This window comes from Vanessa tameamea, chromosome 22 (assembly GCF_037043105.1).
Source record: "Vanessa tameamea isolate UH-Manoa-2023 chromosome 22, ilVanTame1 primary haplotype, whole genome shotgun sequence".
Lineage (NCBI taxonomy): Eukaryota > Metazoa > Arthropoda > Insecta > Lepidoptera > Nymphalidae > Vanessa > Vanessa tameamea.
Genome location: NC_087330.1, coordinates 3,797,747 through 3,820,079, shown reverse-complemented (window position 1 = coordinate 3,820,079; position 22,333 = coordinate 3,797,747). Strand labels below are relative to the sequence as shown.

At 31.0% G+C, this 22,333-nt stretch overlaps 1 protein-coding gene across 1 annotated transcript in view; it reads left to right on the top strand.

Annotated features, from left to right (window-relative positions):
* LOC113401472 (head-specific guanylate cyclase) overlaps positions 1–22,333 on the top strand; it is a 72,013-nt gene that overhangs the window by 34,473 nt on the left and 15,207 nt on the right. Inside the window, exons 4-7 of the mRNA XM_064218520.1 lie at positions 636–796; positions 1,149–1,360; positions 1,449–1,633; positions 6,473–6,651. Coding sequence (XP_064074590.1) covers positions 636–796; positions 1,149–1,360; positions 1,449–1,633; positions 6,473–6,651 — 737 coding nt within the window. The remainder of the gene's footprint in view (positions 1–635; positions 797–1,148; positions 1,361–1,448; positions 1,634–6,472; positions 6,652–22,333) is intronic.

The window sequence follows — 22,333 nt, the reverse complement described above, 5'->3', positions numbered from 1 at the left end:
AAATCAAGCGTAGCTGTGGTGCACACCAAGACAATAAAGTTGGCACCTTTATTTTAGTTCTTTTATAGTACAACACTCTATAGATATCTTAACATATAAATAATCTTAGAATTATACTTTATTGCATATATAAATAGATGGTATTCATATCTGTTTCCAAATTAAATTAACATTGTATAAAATAATATATTTATTAAACATTGCGAATCGTTTAAACATTCATACTTGCAAAGTACATACTCAAAGAACACATTCGTGGAAATTGTATTAACACAGTACTTATAATTTTCACACGATATATGCTTTCTCTTATTCGTGCTACTGATATTTTCTTGGAAAATACTATAAACAATGTATTACTTTTCATTTCATGGGCTTATGCTACTATGATGTGACAAATCTTTTTGAATAAAATTTAACTTTACTGCAAAATTTTTATTAGAATTTCAATTTTCCTTACTTTTTAGTTTTTATAATTTTATGATTTCATTGGGATAATAATAATTAAATGTATGTCTTTCAACGGTTCGACGTTATATGCCAGAGATATATCTTATTCTTTAAATTAGAAACTATGATAATCAAATTCGTATTTAACATTGTCTAGTTTTTTAATAAATTTATATCTCTTTCAGGTGTAAGCACTAAAGACTTTATGGCAAAATTAGGAGAATATTTAATTTTAACAGCATTTTCACATAACTGTCGATTGGAGCGAGCGTTTAAATGTCTGGGAACCGATTTGACCGAATTTCTAACTACCCTTGACAGTGTACATGACGTTTTACATGATCAGGTAAGTAGTTGTTTTTAACGTCTTAACATTATTTTTAATTAAAATATTATTATTTTAATTATTTGTTATTAAAATATGCAACAGCATTGGTTTTTCTAACTTTGCCCTACTAATAAGCATTAGAGCTAATGTTATCTCCATGCTGCCATACTATTCTAAAACGTGATGCCTCTTAGGTCTATATGCAGCGTAAAAATTACAACTATGATTCTAAACTTGAAATATTTTTGGTATCAATCCTACTCAATTCATACGCTTGATTGGAAATAAGTTCAAGTAAAAGATTAAGAAACGAAAACACATGATAACATATATAAATTCAATAAACTAATGTTTAACACAATTCCAACAGGACGATATTCTCAAAGATGAATCAACAGAAAACGAAGCGGCTTTCGTTTGTACAACTTCGCACGCTGGCAGAATACAATTACATCTAACAACAGAGAGTGAACCCGTCGCATACTTGCTTGTTGGTTGTTTGAAAGCGATAGCAATGCGACTATACGATACCCAGACTGACATAAGACTGATCAGCTATTCCAACGATCCTAGAAGATTTAGGTGAGTTTAGTTAAATTAAAGATGAAAAAGAAAAAAATTGCGTTTAAAAAAAAAAAAGACAATATACGAGGAATTTTATTTCTTACAGATATGATATAAGTGCACTACCATTACATCAGAAATTAAAAGAAGACAACTGCGAAGCTGCCAGCGACGCAGTGAGCCTGGCGACATCAAACAAAGTAAATGATTTAAGGATCGGAGTTGCTAGTTTCTGCAAAGCATTTCCTTGGCACTTCATCACTGACAAGCGATTGGAGCTCGTTCAACTTGGTACGTAATTTACGATTAAAAGTTCTTTAATTTCTTCGGAAATGTTCTTGGAAATACTCTAAGTTGCCAGACATGTGTTCAAGTGTTCGATTACTTTAAGAAAAGTTTCAATTAGAACGATTATTATAACTATAAATATTATTACATAACATACATACATACTTTATTAACTAATAGCATGTGATGAGACGAGATAGCACAGTAGCTAGAACATAAATCCTTCTCTTTAGGAGGATAGATGGTTTTTGACCAGCTGCGAGATATCACTGGCCGATACTTTACTGATCTTATAAAAAAAGGTGAGACCGAATATAATTAAACTTAAAATAAATATATATAAGTATAAGATGAACTCACTAAACATAACATATTTATAAATCTATACATAATTGTATTAATATCACTATTTTTTTATCTTATTTAACTATTTATTCGCGATAACTACGTATTAATTAGTATTACAGTAGTTATTCTGCATATAAACATAGTGTTCTGTCGTACTGAAAAATATAATTAATACTATATATTCAAAGACAATTTTCGCATTTTTTAATGATTTGATATATTCCTCAAAGTAGTATCTAAATTTCCCCAAGCAATTTCATATATTTATGACTGCTGGCTGAATTCAAAGATACGATGCTGCAGTATTACATAAAGTCTGGAGAATATTCCAAATTGGACGAAATGCGCTACTTTATGAACAAGAAGTTTGTATTTTCAGCTCACCGACGCTTTCTTAAAACTTGTTTTTATTAAGTATCCTGTAAACAATTTTTTAGAAGGAGATCATGAAAAAGTTTTACTGCGTCAAAATTAAAAATTTGCGTCATTAGCAGGAGATAATTAAAAATATTTTAATTAAGTTGTACTTAAAGTAACTCTTTATGATAAGTAATGAGTGTATTTTTAATTTATGAGTTGTTATGCGTATATTTTATAAACATATAGATATAGATTCATTTAATAGTTTACTAATTGTAAGATAATGCAGCATCTTAAAAATGTTGTACCCTATTACAATTACCACATGTTTAACGAACACACTACCTGCGTTGAAACAGAAATAACCTGGTGAAATATGCCAAGCATCCCAAAAGTTGAGAAACTTTAGTCCAGCAGTGGAAAATTCATATACTGTCTATTTGTGTTATATGACTTATATAAAACATAAATAGAAAAATACCTACACAATTGTCTACTAAATATTCATTAACCCATCACTCTTAATATATATACTAGCGTCATGTGATTGTATACATCATATACGTAGAATTGTTATTCCTAAAGATCTTGAAAGAGACAGATTATATATTGGAAACAAAATATGGGATATTTTCATTTCACACAATTGAAAGGGTTACAAGAAGATTCCATATTTACCCTTCCATCGTCCAAGCGAACGAAATCGCGGACACAATGGCTCTTTCTTACTAAAATACGTAACTTTTATCAGTCTTTCAACAGCGTATATTAACTTTCATTTTCACACTAAACCAAGATTTACTAATTATATTTCAACATACTTTACGTAACTGTAGCTTTCTTCCTGGTTGCATTTTTGCTCCGATATTTCTTCGATATCAATTTTCATGTTGAGTTTATAAAATTGTTTCGATACTGGTAGAGTTAAATCAATTCAGTCAGGATATAACTGGAAATTCTATTTTTGATGCCTCCGACGCTGTTCTTGTTTGACCTAGTCTCGCTTCTATTTTGTTGTTACATAACCTTTCTTAGTCAATGCAGTAGAAATAAAGAATTGTATCTCCTTTTGCTGTTTTAATGAAAAAAAGAATTTCGTTTTAATTTTGAAGTGTATTTTATTCGGGCGTGCTAAAAGTCAAACTTCAAGGTCAATTTTGAATACAATATTCCAAAATTATTATGCAATGTTCGAGTGCAACTTTTGATGATGGGAAAAGTTTGCAAGTAAGTGTAGTTTCTTCTGATTTAATTTATTCACCGATGAGAGAAAATTGTCAAATAAATAAAGAAATTTATTATTAGAGGTCACCTCTGCTGGTAGTTATTGACATTGTCAACTATAAGGCTATTCGACAAATTGTATCCAATTTGTTCAAAGCTATTTCGTCTACTGTGTCCGTAAAAACATTGGTCCACGTATCTTTTTTATTGACTTTTAATGCTGTACGGTTCTAACACAACTTGACCGACTTAAATTTATAATACCAAATCCCCAAATACTTGGGGACAAAAAATGATAAAAATAAAACAAGGTACAAATAAATTTATAAACATTTTTGAATATAAAATTATTTACAGCAGTTTTGAAAAATATTGAGATATGAAAATTCGCAATCATATAGTTTTGTGAAACGTTGAACGGAAACTGTCTGATAAAAATGGAGGTACGAAAATATTAAACTTATGATTGAAACGAATGAATGCCAGGCCTTAGTGATGAAGTTGAAATTGGATAGTAAAATCAAATAGTCAATTTTACTATTAATGATAAAATATCGAATTTGTTGCATCGGCTATGGCTGAGATTATAATAAAGGCTATATTTTTTTATCTTTTAAATATATTGTAATACTGGACTTAATGAGAGTCAAATACTGGAAGGTAAATGTAAAGGAAGCAGACAAAAAAATACTGTAAGGTAACCAATAACCGTTTAACAAACAGCTCAATTGTTGTTTTATTTTTGTATGATCTTCATCAACTTCAAAGACTACCATGCACCAAGCGTCTTATTTTGTCAATTTTATCTAAGAAAAAAAAAACCGAATAGTTTTCCAAGTGAGCATACTTTAAAAATTTGTCTGAATTATGTCATAGTGATTTTGTGTCCAGATTGTTTTGAAAGTGAGCTGACAAAGCCATACATATTTAGAATACTATTAATCGCTAGAGTTTATATGGTGACTGTCAAAATTCATGACTAGCGAGCAGCGAGTTAAAAAGTATAAATATAATTCTTGTAACGTTAAGGAAGAGAGGAAGGAAACAAATGATATACGAATTTAAAGATTCTTAAATTGAAGTCCCTCAAAGAAATTGATGACGATAAATATAAGATAAAAAATTTTATCACCACTTATCTCAAACGATTCAGCTACTTTTACAACCTAATGATTTAACGATCCGTATAAATATGTCTTGTCAGATTTACGAGCCTATTTACGATTCACAATAATTATATCGATATTCATGAATATAGAAACCAGCGGTCCAGAACTATCGATAGTTGACCTCGAAAACTATTCAGGATATCGTTAGTGCTATCGATAGTATTCTTTTGATCAATCGATACTGGAATTACTGGGGGAGCTATAGATACTATCGCTAACACCTTAACTATCGATAGTCCATAGATAGCCTATCGATAGTGGACTATTGATACGCATCACTAACAGAAGCAAATATATTTCATTTTTCATTGAAATTAAATGTTTAGAAGCATCTGTATGTATTATCATAAAGTATAAAAAATACTCACTTTTATATGAAGCATAACGATTAAGGATTATCTACAATGTCATAAATTATTATACATATGTCAATATAAACAGCTAGCTTTTTATACATATAGAATATTAATACCAGTAATACAAAACATTGTACACAGAGCAACTAATAATTAATTACAACTGAGCTAAATTTAATGGTGAAAGAGCTGAGATGGACCACCAGTAACAACATGTAAATTTAAACTGAAAAAATAAACTTCAATCTGAGCAAACATTACACAGAATTTCAAGTGTTTAGTGTTTATTACTCATACCGTGTACGGTGTTGAAAAAAATGAAGAAGGTGTCTGGTGAAAATGTGCCTCATGTTCATCCAGCAACTAGCATTGGAACATTTTGATATCATAAGATCCAAGGTGAAGATGTTTTAATTTACCAGTGATACACACACACACATACATAATACACACTGTTAATTTACTGCCTAACTTAATAAGGACTTGTACATCAAACGTCTCTAAACATATTTGAAGTATAAATGTCCAATATCTTTCAATTTCCTCAAACGATGACACAATTTATCTCTCAGATATAATTTAGTAAAGATTCTTGAATGAGACTTTGGGGAGATATTATTCAATCAAATCGGCAGCTTTCCGCATTTCTATAGCCCGAATGAAGACAAAAGAAATTTATTGATTATTCCGTTACCGTTTCCAAAATACTAACAAGAATTAATACTAAGAAGAAATTTATATGCGTGATAGTATTATTAAGCTAATTTATTAATAATATAAGAAAACCTAAAAATAACAACATTATCATAAAATGACCCATCACTCGTATCTTTTTTATATTTTATGTTAAAAATAAAAAATATTGTGCTTGTCTGAATTTGAACACGCAATCTTCGCTTAAGATTCACTTCTATTCTACACTTATTTTTTATCTACTGGGCTATATTTTATTTAAGAACTCCAATATCTATCTGGTAAATTATGTCTGCCATTATTTCACCATTTTATTAAGCCATAGATTGCCTACTCGTGCCGCTGGCTCACTTACATTTAATATTAATATTTGGCGATATAATCAACTCGGTTATATCTGGACAGATATAACCGACTATGTACATACTAGCAAGTGCTACCAACAGGTATAAAAACATACCCAATGTTTGCGATTCAAGATGATTTACATGAAATAAAAATGTATTTGTCTAAAAATTACGCATAGAACTCGAAAAATCATTTCAGTGTATTGATATGTATATACTTATACTAGTATATTATTGCTACGAGTATTGCGTGTATTGTTCAAATATTATCAACGAAGGTGCCCAATAAATACCAATGTTTCATATTATAGACATAAAATAATCATTTTCTCATTTCTCCTTTAGGCGGCGGATTTATGCGACTTTTCGGAACGTATCTCTCCTTACATGGTTCGTCTCTTGGCACTTACTTCAGACTTCTGAGGCCGAGGGGTGTACCGCTGGATTTCCGTGAGGTCCTTCAAAGATTGAATACCCCGTTTACATTCAGCTTGAAGATACCTGGTTCAACTTCTCTCGCAGAGGTAAGTCCAAAATATTTATTTCACCAATTCAAAGAAATATCGTTTATAAAACAAATTCGTTAGACTAAACATTGGGTTTCTTAAGTTTTATTACAATACTGGCTAAATCAACATGCCTTTTTCAATTGGTTAAAAAACTTTTATCTGATACAATTTGTTCTTAATTATTACTAACAATAAAACTATACCAACTGTGACGGCAATCGGTGCTGCAGCTCCATCTAGAATTATATTAGGCGCGTTCCAACTGATTGGATATTAAAAAAACGTTCTTCATGACAAAATGCATATAATATATAAATACCTTTTTTTGTATCTGACTATGATCTGATTTCTAACAGATATAACAACCTATTTTTTATATATATTGCTGTAATACCTATAACTATGATTTATGAAATTCACAATTTTCTTCTTGAATTAGAATTTGCCATTTCAGTACAATACACATTCATCAATAGAGTTCTAAAAGCAGTCAGAAAATCTTGATAACATTAAGTTTTTATAGTAGTTTTAAGATGAAAACAAGGCGGTAAAATAAATTTTAAGCTGTCGTCGTTCCATAAAAATAAAAGTTTACGGTTGCGGCTTCAATCACATATTTTAGGGGATTGTTCGATACTGATAGTCTTTTACTTTCAACGTACTTGCAAAATTTTATGATGATAAGTTGAATAGTTACTATATTGATACTTGATAAATTGATAACTAAAAACTAAACAAAATCACTTTCTCATATAGATTATTGTTTTCATAATAGTTTCCATTTTAAAATTGTATCCCTACAAAGCTCATTTTTTTCTAGAAAAACATTTTTTGAAATCAATTTCGAATTATGTGTGCTTATAGTGTTAGGGTCCAGTTAACGAATCTTCACAGCTAGTATTTATTTAAAGCATCGCCGTTATTGGCCACAAACAGGAAAATGCCCAAATGCTCCAAAAAAAATGGCTAGCATGTTACGAGGAGATTCCTATCTCCTACGTCTACGAGTCCAATAGGATTATTTTTATCCATTTATTATTTCATCAGGAAGACCTCTCCTCCTGTTAATTGATTTACTTCACGAGCAATTACTTTTCTAAAATTGAAACTTTATCTTTCGTGAGGTTTACTATTTACCAGCCGTTCCTGTTCTCACTATTATTACCCAGAACAAGCTTTTGATAATATTACATCAAGAATATAATAAGACTGCTTTACACACTGATCTATCACAAATGGAGCACAAGTCAAATGGTGCAATTTTAACTTTTCCAATACAATAGGGAACAACAACTACTTTCTTATGGAGCTTACCTATAAATAAATACATGCTTAGATCACTATTTCGTAGAAATTTAGGAGAGATATTGACTGTTGGGTTAGGAGCAAATATTCTGAAATGATAAAAAATATATTATTCGGTTGTAAATCCAGAAATCTATAAATGATCTTACAGTAAGTAACATTAACGATCAAAAGGAAAACGCATAAACACAATAAACATTTCTTAAAACCTTTGTGAAGAGTCACAAATCCATTTGTACCTCGCGGCTGTTTGATAGATTTGTTATTTTTACGAATTTGTTGAATGTAAAAATATCTACTGAATTCATTTTTCTTTTTATAATCAAATTATTGGTATGTTATGTTTTTTTATTTTTTTAAAAGTTTCACTATCGTTATCTATTTCTATCTAAATATCTTTTTAATCAAATTATTTGGTTGTGATTCGAACAACAGAGTTCGTTTCATTTCATTCTAAGAAATAGTAAGCATTTTCTGGTATTGAAAAACGAAATGGATACGAGAATCGTAAAGGCCTTTGATGTGCTGCCAACTATTGGACCTACGGAAGATTAACCTTTGGGACAATGGTTGGGCAATGGTTGGACCTACTAGCTTGCACGCTAGCATTTGCTACCTCCAAAGCATAAGGAAGATTTTATTACGTTCTTCAAATAGAAAAAAATACCCACTCATAAGGCACATTTACTTAGTTAGCTAAACTAATTAATTAATAAAATTGTAATCAATTTGAACATTCTCGCAAAAGCAATTATAATGATTTAGTTGGAAATCGCATTAAAATTGAGGTCTTTGGCCCCAAAATGGGTTGTGATTAACAAACCGATATCTAAGCGATTAGGATAATAAATGATGCAGGGTAATATAGACTGGATCAGCGCCAACTAGGGCTGCTACGATCTATTAATTATTTTAGCAGGTAATTTAAGTAGGCTAGGGAGTACTTACCTCAATTATTGAGCATTTCTAACATCGCAGATATGCCATCTACATTGGGAGCTAAGATATTATGCCCCTTTTTACACGGCTTTCTCACCCTTCAAATCTGTACAAAACAACACTAAATATTGCTGTTTGGGTTATGATATGCCAAGTCATTTATTTTATATTCGTATTTAAATTTAAAATACAATAAAATGATTGACATACGAGTATATATATTTGTAATTGTTTTCTAAAGTTTTTTTAGCTAATATAGTCCATGAAATATAATGCAGTAGAATAATATTAATCACATAGACGTGAATACCCTGTGAACAGAAGTTATTACCGGATCAGAGCTAACGTTAAAATATACGTACACATTAATTCATATCGGGAAAGTCGATAATTGTATTCCGTGCTTTCAACATATATTGTACATAATAATTGATTACCCTATTCATCTCGTTCATTTCGCTGTTGTTTAGATAAATTAATTCATTGGAAATCACTAATAGAATTACCACTCTTACTAATGGACTTGTCTGTACCAGCTGTCTGTACCAATTTCGTACTGGTAAAATTCATACAACTTAAATCTCCAGCCACCATATTTGTCAACATTTTTTGCTAAAGTTGAAATTTCCAAAAATATTTTGTTTAAAACATTTCACAAACATCATCATCATCCTCCCTCATTTCAATTTTACTTGGGGTCGGCGCAGCATGACTTCTTCTTCCATACTTCTTTGTCGGACGTCATCTCACAAGTAACATTCTTTGTAACCATATGGTTTTTCACAAATATTACTCAAACAAGCCTTACAATAGTAATATTATGATGAGTATTATCTGACATCTCACCCTGGCATACCCATAATAAAACAAGCAACATTAATATTATATACTCTCGGAGATTGAGATACCGTTTGAACTCTTGTACCGTGCGCTCATTGGTCAAATCAAATAGCGCGCGCTTCCCTGGCATCCTGTTACACACTTCCGTCCCTTTGCACAATTTTGGTCCCACAAATTGCAGGAAAGCGAGGGGAAAAATGTTACACATCAATAAACCTTTGTTTTAAATTTCGCTTCATGTACTTAGTAGTTAGGCTGCACTTTAACTGTTGGTCAGGATAAACTATTTTATTAAAATTATAAATAGATATATGTAAAAATAGAATACATTCATCAAAATTTGTACGATCACTTCAAAGTATAAGGTCATGAGACTTGCTAGCCTGCTACACAATTAAATTCTGCCATATATTATATCTATCCGCATTGGATCAACAAAGTGGAATAAGCTCCATGTCTTCTCTTCAAGAGGTGAGGAAGCCAAAGCCTAACAGTGGATCACACATTGTGGTGCGTAATATTACATTTCTTTACTTTTAAGAATTCTTTGTTGTAAATGATTAGATATTTTTTTATGATAAATTACCGATAAGACGGTCTGATAAAATAAATAATTTCTTACACAAAACAAGTCAACAATGAAAAGAATTCATCTACTTAATAATACAAGCGTATAAATTCAACAAACATCTGAATTCAAAGTACCCCGCATGGAAATGTCAGTGTTAATATTACATCAAAGAAAATGTAATCTCGTATAAAGATCGCCGTAATTCCCTAATGTTTATCTGTTTTGACCCAAACAAAGGTTACGGAGTACTTGAAATAGAATTATTTTCAAAGATCAAGTGAAATTTCATGAACTTGGGGAAATAGTCCAAGGGTAAAATCGGGTTATTTTTATCTTTACATATCATAAAATCTTTATTATATTCAACAAAATAATAATAAAGAGAACATTTACTCCTTTACTTACGCCAAACTGCAGTACTTCAGTATTGTTGTTTTCAAGTTTGAAGGGTGAGTGAGCCAGTGTAACTACAGGCTCAAGGGAGTTATCTTATCTTAGTTCCCAAGGTTGGTGGTGCTTTGGCGATATAAATAATGGTTGATATTTCTTACAGCGCCATTGTCTTTAGGGGATGGTGACCACTCACCTTCAGCTGCCCCATTTGCTCGACCCCCTACCTATATCATAATAAAAAATTTTTTAATTGAACATTCCATACAAATTATATAGAAATATAAAAGATATTATACTATTATGTAATTCTACTAGATATTCCTTAACCATCATCAATTCCAACGCCAAAAATCCAAACTATTTGATAACATTGTTTTGGTACGATGTTATACAAATATTAAACTTGCTAGTAGCATCTATCAATATGGAGGTTTCCATCATTCGGTTAATATAAATACAGCCGTTATCAATAAGTTTGAATATGGAATAGCTCTCGAGTAATAGTATAGCTTGAAATATTGTTGTCTTCACTATAATTTTCAATTCACTACATATTGACTTAGTCTCTGAAATTGGGGACCAACCTTGTTTACTAATAAATGACAGCTTTATACAATTAGTGTGTTCATGGATTAAAACATTTATACCGTCGAAGTAAAACGCCTACAGGAATTTCTTTATCATATTGAAAATTTAAGACAATTACAAAATTAGACAAAACAAAATCTGCTGAGTTTCTTTTAAACGTTGATTTATGAACACGTTTGACCTTAAAATTTTACTCCCAATTAAGTTTTACTTCAAAAACGATTAGGTATATTTTAATTTACGTCTAGCAAAGCTGAAGGCTTACATCTTCTGCATAATGTAAACGACCTTCGATATTTGTAACAACATTTTTCAATAGCAACATGGCTGTCAATTTCCACAATATTGTATTTCTAGTGTCAGCATATTTAATAGGGATGAATCATGAGTTTGTACGAGGCATAAAGAATGTAATGAGGTTTTATTTAACAAAATTTCGTCAGTGAGTTTATACACAAATTGACTGAGTTGGGCTGACAAAATTAACGACCACGTAGTTTACTTAAAACAAATACCTTAAATTAATTTAATAAAAAGCTACAATTTCGTAATTTCAAATTTGAAAATTGTTCACAGACATAACGTAAATTAAATTGTAATTATTTTTCTTCTACAAAAACATATCTTAAGCTTAACGTAATTAAGTTTATTAATCCAAACCAAATGTAACATGTCTCTCGTATTTCTGACCGGTGTTGTATTGATGTTTCTAATTCTCCGTTTCTCTGGTCGTGTCAGATTGTTCTCCAATTGGACTACGAGATTTAGCAAATAGAGAGTAAACCAATGTTTGCGCATTTATGACACACAAAAATTAAGTACTAGAATTTCTATTTATTTTTTCTTGCAAGCAAATTTAAATTATATTTTATTGAATCAAAATATTTACATATACCCATTTATTTCAATGAACATTGGTCTTCTATTGTCCACGTACCTTTGTGGTATCAATAGTCCCCAAAACACTTCCACACAAGAGCCTTTGTAAACCACTTCAAATGTTTCTCAAACATTACGTTAGACTTGCGTTCGCTTTGTCATAGTGTTCGCAAGTAAATTAGATCCATTTATTTATTTAAGTGTGGAATGGATATGGATGATGAGAATCTTAAATAAATTGGATTTAGAACAGGCTTATTTAGGACAATGATAATAGTATAACATAAATAACATAAATAGTAATAACAAAGAGGCATTCCATTTTGTACAAAATGAACGAGTAATACAAGAGGAATATAATAAAAAAGCATAAAAAAAACTAAAGAATAAAAAAATACAATAATAGGAAAAAAAAAAACAAACAAAATCGAACAAAAAAAGTATGAAATATTTATGTTAACAAATCAAATCAAATATTTTTTTATATAAATAGACTGATAAAAGCTTTTGAATCTTTGCGTTGTAGTGTTGAATTAAATTTAAAGCTACCACCGGTTCGGAAAGTAGATTCTACCGAGAAGAACCGGCAAGAAACTCAGTAGTTACTCATTTCAACCATTTTAATGAAAGAGACAACGAACGCTGATTTTCAACGGTAACCCTATGTGTCAGTGATGGAACGTGAAGAAGTATTAATATTATGACGTCATCATTAACCCAAGAATATAAATGAACATTCAATTTTAAATCACGATATAAAATAATAATATTACACATGCGTTCATACACATCACAACAACTGTTTTTATATTCAGTATTTGTCTTGAGTTATCTTTACGTGTCTTTGGGGTATCTTTATATCTTTAAATCGAGTTTGGTATTTTTATGAGTGGGTTCTTAGTTCCAAACAGCATTGCAAGCAAAATTTTAGGCTTACAAGTTTTGTGTGTCTAACCACTAATAAATAATGATCCGATGTTTATAACGATTGACATTGACAATTAATTACAATTAGGAAAGCTTTGGATAATTTTTCACACATATAAACATACTTAAATGAATAATTTAAATTGTTTGTATTTTCATATCAATTTAAAATCACCGAAAACATCCAATTTATTATAATAAGTGGTTGTTAATTAAGGAGAATCATGAAATTAATATCATTATATTAAATAAGGAGAGATTAGATTATTACATTTAATACGCAGATAATATTATATTCATGTTTTCAAAATATTATCTAAGAAAATTACACCAGTGCTCAATAAATGTATCAATTTATTAAAATTTTAGCTACACAAGATAACAGCAATACCAAGATTATTATATTATCCTTTCAGGGATAAACTACTTCACTTGGGAAACTAACATAAGTTATTCTATAATGTATATATGTTTTATGCGTTCTACAAGAATGTTTACTTGAAAGTACATAGTGGTAAATTTCCTAGATCAATTATTGATATATCGCACAATACTACAAATTAAAACAAACTACAACTATTTCTTAAAAATTACAACACACTTTTGTATCAAAATAGATGATTTATGACTTAATGGTCTTAAGGCATTTGCAACCACCAAATAATCTTCAAATTCGTTCAAGTGTAAAATCCAATATTTTTAGATGCGCTGTTTTTGTTTTTTTTTTTTTGTATAATTTTATTTGTTTTTCCCAGACTTTCGAGTCATTTCGGGTTACTGTTTTATTAATATTGTCTATTTATTTTCTCAGAGTTATGATACATTTCTGTTTTATAATTGGTTCTTCTTTCCCCTGCCCTTGTCCCAAACTATTTCGGAACAATTTATAAAATGTATTCATAATCACGACATTATTGAACTCCTTATGTATAAAGCTCTTTTGTATCTGTGCCGCAGGTATAGATTCCGCGTCAGCGATAGTTACGCTAATGAAGATCTAATTAATAGTTTCAAACCTTAGTTTTTGTCAGCTCCTTGAATATTGCAGTATCAGCGTAACTGTTTCCTTTTTATTAATGACCTATGAATTGTGTTCTGTAGTAAAATATTTTTCTGTAGCCAGTTAATTCTACTGGCTAAATCTACTGGGCAAAGGTTTCTTCTCTTGAGAAGAAGTTTAGAAGCTTAGGTTATCACACTACTTCAATGTGTGTTGTGTGTGGAAATGGTGTAAAGCTGTGAAGCCGAGATGCCCTAGTGACCGCGTGCATCTTAACCGACGATTGCGGGTTCAAGCACGGGCAAGTACCACTGAATTGTTATGTGCTTAATTTGTGTTTATAATACATCTTATGCTCGGTGAAAAAAATATCTTGACGATGTGTATCCGTATCGTTGTACCTTCTTCTCAGGTTCAGCTTCTCTGTACTTCTCCAGGAAGAGAAGTGGTACATTAACAGGCTGTTTAGTGATACTTTACTTTTATATTTGTTGTCCCAACGAATTGTCAGAGTGAGATAACAGAAAATGAACTTGTGTTTCCGCGCAAACTTTTCCATTGTGTCCTACAGATTTGGCAATTCTCCCCCGAGAAGCGACCGTTACCGAAATAGGTCAAAAGGTTTCATCATTATATTTTTTAAAAACACTTATTTTTCCTTCAATTTTTCCGGATAACTAGACATATATCAATGTTATTTTTAACGTTGTGTCATATCTTTGTATTTATGTTTCTGTATTTCGAAAAAAAAAATCCTGTTTCATATATTTATGATATACTAGCTGCCCTTTGCAACTTCATCTGCATTAAGTATTATTACTTCAATCCGTGAGTGATTAGCATCTTACCCCCGTATAAAATTTCTTAAATTGACCTAAAACAAAATGCTTAGCGCTTTCTTAAATGATTAGCTCGTTCAACGAAAGTCCTCTTTATGTATTAGCTATTTAATAAATAGATGAATGTATGAAATTTGATATCAGCATATGTTCCAAATTCAAAAAATACTTTAGTAAACATCTACAGAAATGATACAGTATCAAAAAGTGGTTTCTTGTAGAGGAGATTCAACAGATTTCTTGTTATTAGATAAAATACTATATACCGAAGTGTGCGATCGAAATTAGCTCGTTATTGGGGATTTGTTAGGAAGAGCAAACAATCCCCTTGTTTGTTGGACCTTTAACTATGTTTGACCAAGATTGGGCCACGAGGCGAGAGGAATGGAACACTTGAAAATACATTTTCAGTCGTTCTATTATAATATAACATAACATTATTATATTATTTATCGAAATAAAAATATAGTCTTGAATAAACCAAATAAAGATAGATAAAAGAGGTTTTGTTTTAATTACATTTAAAGAAATCGAATATCGAACGTTTTTTATCCTAAAGAAAACCATCATTATTTTGAAGAATTTTTCATAAATTAATGATTTCATTGAAGCCAATGGCGAAGCAACAAGAATTTTAGAGTTACAGTCACATATCGACTTATTCTTAAGCATTTAAAAAAAGAACAAGATAATCAGATGAAAATCGATGATTAAACTTAGTAACGGTTTTCTTTTTGCAAACTCATAAAGCCGATTTAAAAAAGTAAGATAGTGCACATTCCTATAAATATTATACGAATTCGAATCAGGAAACAAAATATTCGATTTTACTACTAACAATAAATCCTAACTAATATTATAAATACGAAAGTGTATTTATTTCTCAACCATACTTCATGGAGTTTTGCATTAAAATTTGCTGAGGCCTATATGGTGCCTAAAACTTCCACCCATTGCCCCCACACACAGTCAGCGCCGCTGGAGGAGGCCAGTTTTATTCTTCGTATAAAAAGCTTAAGTGTTAGAATGAACGTTACATTACGTTTCCAATTTTGAATATTATTCCCAATTGCAAGGCCCTTTGTTCCTCATTAGCCTATATATCGATTTTTTAATAAGGAAGACTAACAAGGAATTGGTCCATTTGATGGTAATCTGATTAACCTTCATTTAATGTAGTAATCAGATATTGTTACATCTTCCATTGTCAATGTACTGCCAACCGGTTCTAATATCTGAGATCATGGAAGTTTGGTTTTAAAGACGCTATTCATTTTTCTAAAAGTAACCAAGTTATATAATATTTTTCAATCATTTAATTTTGGTAGGCAAAATGGTAAAGGGGCGGTTACTACTTACCAACAGGTAAGTGGTAATCACCGCACCATATATATTGCTAAATATTTGCCCATTGTGTCTGTAGTAATACTGGCTAATTCACTCTTGGACCAGAATCACAACAATGCTCTGTTTGGCGGCAGAATATGAGTCGGCGATACCAACTCAAACTGGCTGATAAATATTTATTATTAGATGTTATAGAACTTTGTCACTTTCTTATATTTTTTTATTTATTCTTCAATAGTTGCATTTACTCAACGTAGTTCCTGTTTATTATTCTGTAAACGGCTTCTACGCTGTGACCTCTAGTCGTTGCTAGTTAGGTATGCTGTGCGAGTTTTATCTAACCTGCTTTCAAGACTTGACATTTATCTTCATGTATTGGAAGTTTGGTATTTTAATATAAGTAAATAAGATAAATATCGATCTTGTACTAACACGAATCCTACTTTGTAAATTACGGATAAAGATTTTTTTTATACTAATATGCTAAGGTATAAATTCGATGAATCTCCATATTTGAAAAACCGTTTGTGTAAGATGTAATATTTTTTTGAACTATTTGTTTAAGATATAGGTAGGTTAATAAGTAAGTGGGTCATCTCATAGTAAGTGATCACCACAGTTCATTAACATTTGCGCCGTAATAGTAACCATGTATTGTATTGCCAAAACGCCACCAACCATCGAACTTAAGTTGTTACTTAAACAAAATTACAAGGTAGGGTTTATGCAAGCCGTTCTGGGTAGGCACCACCCATTCATCATGTATTCTACCGCTAAGAAGCAATACTTTGTATTACTTTTTCGGTTTGAAGGATGATCGAGCCAGTATAAGTACAGGCCATAATAACTTAGTTCCCAAGGTCGGTGGCGCATTGGAAATGTAAGGAATGATTAATTTCTTACGGCGGCAATATTTATGGGCGACGCTGACCACATACCCATTTTCCAGACCCGTCTATTTATTTCATAAAAGCCAACCTAACCTAACCTTTGTAATAAAGCCGCAGGAAGACGAAGAAAGCGTACTTTGGGTAGGTAGGATCTATAATAGTATTATAAATATGAAAGTAGCCCCATCTGTCTGTCTATCACTCTTTCACTACCTATTACTGCCGAATACCGAATTTGATGAAATTTGATATGTAGCAAGTTTGTATACCTTTTGATACCTAACACCCGAAACTAGTATTTTATATATTTAGGAAATCTCTTCTTTCTCCACTTTACTAGCATCCGTGCTTCCTGCCACGTTTAATTTTGGACTTCAGGGAAAGAGGTAATTAGAATTTTAAGGCGAAATCAGCCTAGATTGATGTCTATTATCGCTTGCCATCAGGCTGCTACCAAAAAGTATGATACAAGTATAATTTTTATAAGGTGTTAAGGAACAAAACCGAGTAATATATCTTTACGTCCAGTACTTAATTTACATACTAGTAATAATTTCATATGGTAACCCATTCATCTTACTTCTAACAGGACAGCTCACGATGTTTTGTGAAAGTTTTTCATACGCGTGATAATAAATAAGAAACTATAAATATACCTGTTACGTGCAAGTTATGGCGTCCAGGGACGACATGAATCATTACAGACTAAGTAATATAAGGGAATCCACGCTTCAGTGCGTTGGATTATGTGCGGACAAAAACTGGGATGACTGTTTGCCTATCCTTTATTGTGAGTAGTTTATCAGCTAAGGTCTCTCTCCTCTTTAAGGAGGTGGTTGAGAACTTTTCCACCTGCTGAACTACTGATTGGTATTATAAATATAAAATATGCCGAGTTTATAGTACAACATATATATTATTTTTTGAGTTTTTTTAATATAACAATATGTTTGAATGCTTTCTTATTGTAATTAAAATTTTATTGTAAATTTATTTTTCGGGTCTATTTTATTATCATTAATTTATACATAATACTAGTTGAACCCACGGCTTTACCCGCACAATATTATTGTTATATTATATTATTTATATCTCCATTTATGTCTATATAGCACACAAACCGTCATCACCGATTTTACTCCCTCGAGGGGTGAATTAAATATCTCCTTGCTAAATTTCACCTATAATGGTTTAATAGTGAATAGTTACGACAGTGTTCCTTCTCCACTTGTAATATTAGTATAGTTATATGTAGATGACCAAAATTAGTCATGTAAATTGTCATTATTATTTCTACGATTTTAAATAAACTTGGTTTAAAAATACTCGGCCGATTGTCTAATAATACATTATTATTAGTAACTATTAAAAGTTTTATTTATTTTGAAACGCCAACTCATTATTTAATTGTATAATTTAATAAAGAAAATGTACAATAAAATATGCGATTAATCATACACTTTGCCAAAGACTCAATCAAAAGATAATAAACGGGGCGTTAAAATAAAAAAAAATCACCTAAAATTGTATAAATAATATAATTCTATCTCTGATTAGTTGGATTTTTAAGCTTTTCTCAGGCTCTAAAGTACCGTTGAAGACAAACCTGATTTAGCAATTGATAATAGTAATATAATAAATTATACGAAACACCATAAACTGTACAACGTTATATCAGATGCAATGAATACCGAAAACAAAATAACTTATTTTATTAGTCGCTGAAATTCAATATCATTGAAATTCAATTCATATTGAATTTAATTTTCGCCAATAATATAGAGAAACTCAATAAAAACTTTGTGCGATACCTTTTACGTTATATACAATTCAACTTTCAGCTTTATTGAAACGAAATTGATACTTTGAAATAATCAACGCAGTACTAGTTTTAATATCTTATGTATTTATACCAAAGTCAATTGATATTTATTTCCGCAGTTTATAAACCAACATCAATATTTGGTATCGTTGTGTTCCGGTTTGAAGGGTAAGCCAGTGTAACTCCAGGCACAAGGGACATCAGTTCTTAAAGTTGGTGGCGTATTGGTTATGTAAAAAATAGTTATCAAATGGCGCCAAAGTCTATGAGCAGTGATGACCACTGATTGGGTATTCCATTTGAACTTCCGCCTATCCGTCCGTGTTGCTGTGCTCAAGGATTGTAGAACGTCTTCGAGACATAATTTAGAACCGACCATTGGTTTCGAATAGTGGGTAAATATATTAAACACTTTTACTGACTATAAGCGATCATTTAATATCGTAATTGGAATTCAAATACATGTAATTGTATTTTAGGTCATTACTCTAATCGACAGATAGTTTTAAAAAATATATTTTTAAATATCGAACTATTTCAATTTTAAATACCAACGAAACTATAATCAATGTTTGGCATACGAAATGTTCGCAATTTTATACGGCAACGAGAATGATGGCTGCGTTGTCGTCGGCTGCGGCCGAATAGCTGACTGACGTAAATGTCAGAAACGTACGTACAGAAATTTGTAGCCGTCAGTTTTCCAACATCCACTTCCAATGGCTAGTGAAATCGCTAAATGGTGCGAATTTTAGGTGATTTTTTTTATTTTTTTATTTCAACGCTCCGTTTATTGCCTTTTGTTTGAGTCTTTGGCGAAATGTGTCATTGATCGCATGATTTTTTCTACATTTCATTTGTTTTATTATACAATTAAATAATAAAAAATACAAATTTGTATTGTTTTCAAATCGTTTATTAAATTTGGCGTTTCAGAATAAATAAAACTTTTTTTGTTATATTAAAATAATACTAATTTCCACTCACACCTTAGCCCGCGTGTGAATGTGTGTGTGTGCGTGTGGGAAGGAGGGATGTGTGGGACTCGGACAAAATCCAAAATTTCATTATGATGGATTGTTTATTAAAGACGTGTGTACTCATTAAAGCTTTGCATTAAACACGACAAAGGACTCATCCCTTAATATTAAAATAAATTGTAAAAGATTATCTTGCACACATAAATTAAGTTCATTTTCTTCTACCTATTCAGGTAAAATATGAAATTCTTTTGAGAAACATTTTTACAAAGTTGGATTTTAAAATGCTAAATATAAAATCGAGTTACTCAGTAATAGTACTTTAATGGCGTTACTTAGTTATTCGTCTATCTTTATCTATCTTTTGATAATATGGATCACTCAATTTTATTTAAGAAAAGTATAAACATATTTTATATTATTAAATAACATCTTATATATTAGTAGCATAGAGGATTCTTGATTATAATTTACTAAATTGTTACAATTTTACAAATAATTAATTTTAGAGAGCGGAAAAAAGTTACTGGTCGGTTAGACAGCAGTACTACGGCTGTATAAGAAAAAAAAAAAATGAAAAACGTGAACGAAATTAAAGTAAATTGTTTTCAACAAACTCGAATTCTAACTGAACTAACGTATACTATTAGAGATTAAAAATTTCATTGATGATTAATTTCAATGATATTCTGCTACATGCCAACCCGCATTGGGGCAGCGTGGTGGAATAAGTTCCAGAACTCCAGCTCAAAGAGAAAGAAGGCACATTAACTGAGTTGCTTTTATGTCAAAATAAGACAATTGTTTACATTTTTAAAAGAAACATTTAGTAGTATTAGTATTAATTTAATATAATAAAAAATTAAATAAATATATAAAATATAATTTATAGGATCACGAGTTATAGTTCTTAATATTTTACGTCGGAAAGGCTCCATGATGACGTCATTACAATATTACAGTATTTTGTATAAATACGTACATATACTATGGGACAGAATTTGATTGACTTTTGAGTATTATTAAATATTTCGCTGACCGGTCGACTGAATAGCCGAAATAAGTCCGCTACGTGATATCCGCGTCCTATTTCGTAGTATTCAAAACGATAAAATGTCAAGCCTTTATCTGTTTGTAACGTAACTGAAACTGGAATATTTAGTAACAAAAATAATTTTGAACACTAACAGATTTTTCAGTTAAAAAATAAAGAATTTATTTAAGATAATTTCGAAGCTGTAAATTTTCATACAAAAAGCGATACCGATTTTTTTTCTCTGTAAATTATACTCCAATTTTCATATTTTTTGGTTACCTACCAAAAATATAATAAATAACATGTATGGCGCACGACAGTTATTAGCTAAAACTAGATAAAAATGTATTGAATTAACTGAGACTAAAATTTGTATAATTTCATAAAGGTTAGGGAGAAAACATTATAAACATTATTCAAAAAGGAATTTGCCGTATTTGCCTCCACGACTTGCAACTCTCTCTGTCGCACGATACGAGTCGCAAGCGGTATGAAAGAGATAGCATTATTCAAAACTAGTATTTTACTAAAATTGTTTTCTTTTTTCTAGGTTACACAAATTCTAATTCCGAAATATGAATTATACAGAATCGAATCAATAAAAAAATCAGTAGTTATTCTATATTACTAACTAAAGTAAATATATTCATTGTACTTGGTGAAAGGGCTTTATGTAAGCCCGTCTAAGTAAAAACCGTTTCTCCTATGTTCTATCGTCAAGCAGCAATGATACGTTGTTTTTTCAGTTTAAATAAACCAGTGTAACTACAGGCCCAACAGACGTAACATCTTATGTCAGAAGGGATGTGGCACATTGGGGACTTAAGGGTTTTTTTTAAGGTATTGGTTGGCGGACGATCAAATGATCCACCTGATGGTAAGTGGTTACCCATAGACAATGGTGCTGTAAGAAATATTAACCATTCTTTACATTGCCAATGCGCCACCAACCCTGGGAAATAAGATGTTATGTCCCTTGTGCCTGTAATTACACCCCTTCAAACCGAATTACAACAATACTGAGTACTGCTGTTTGGTGGTAGAATATCTGATGAGTGGGTGGTACCTACCTACTGGGCTTGCACAAAGCCCTACCACGCGTCAAATTGGATGAGATGGTTAATATTTCTCAGATTGCCAATGTTTTTGAGTGATGTGACCACGTGACGACTGTGTATCTATTCTTAAATATATTTACAATATATTATGAAGTGATACGAATGTCTTGAATATTATTTATATTCTCACAATCCGCTTCTATCATGTCGACCGAAAATAATACCTTATATAAACCCTAAAATCACAGCTCGTGCGAATATAATGTCGAAATTACATTCTCTC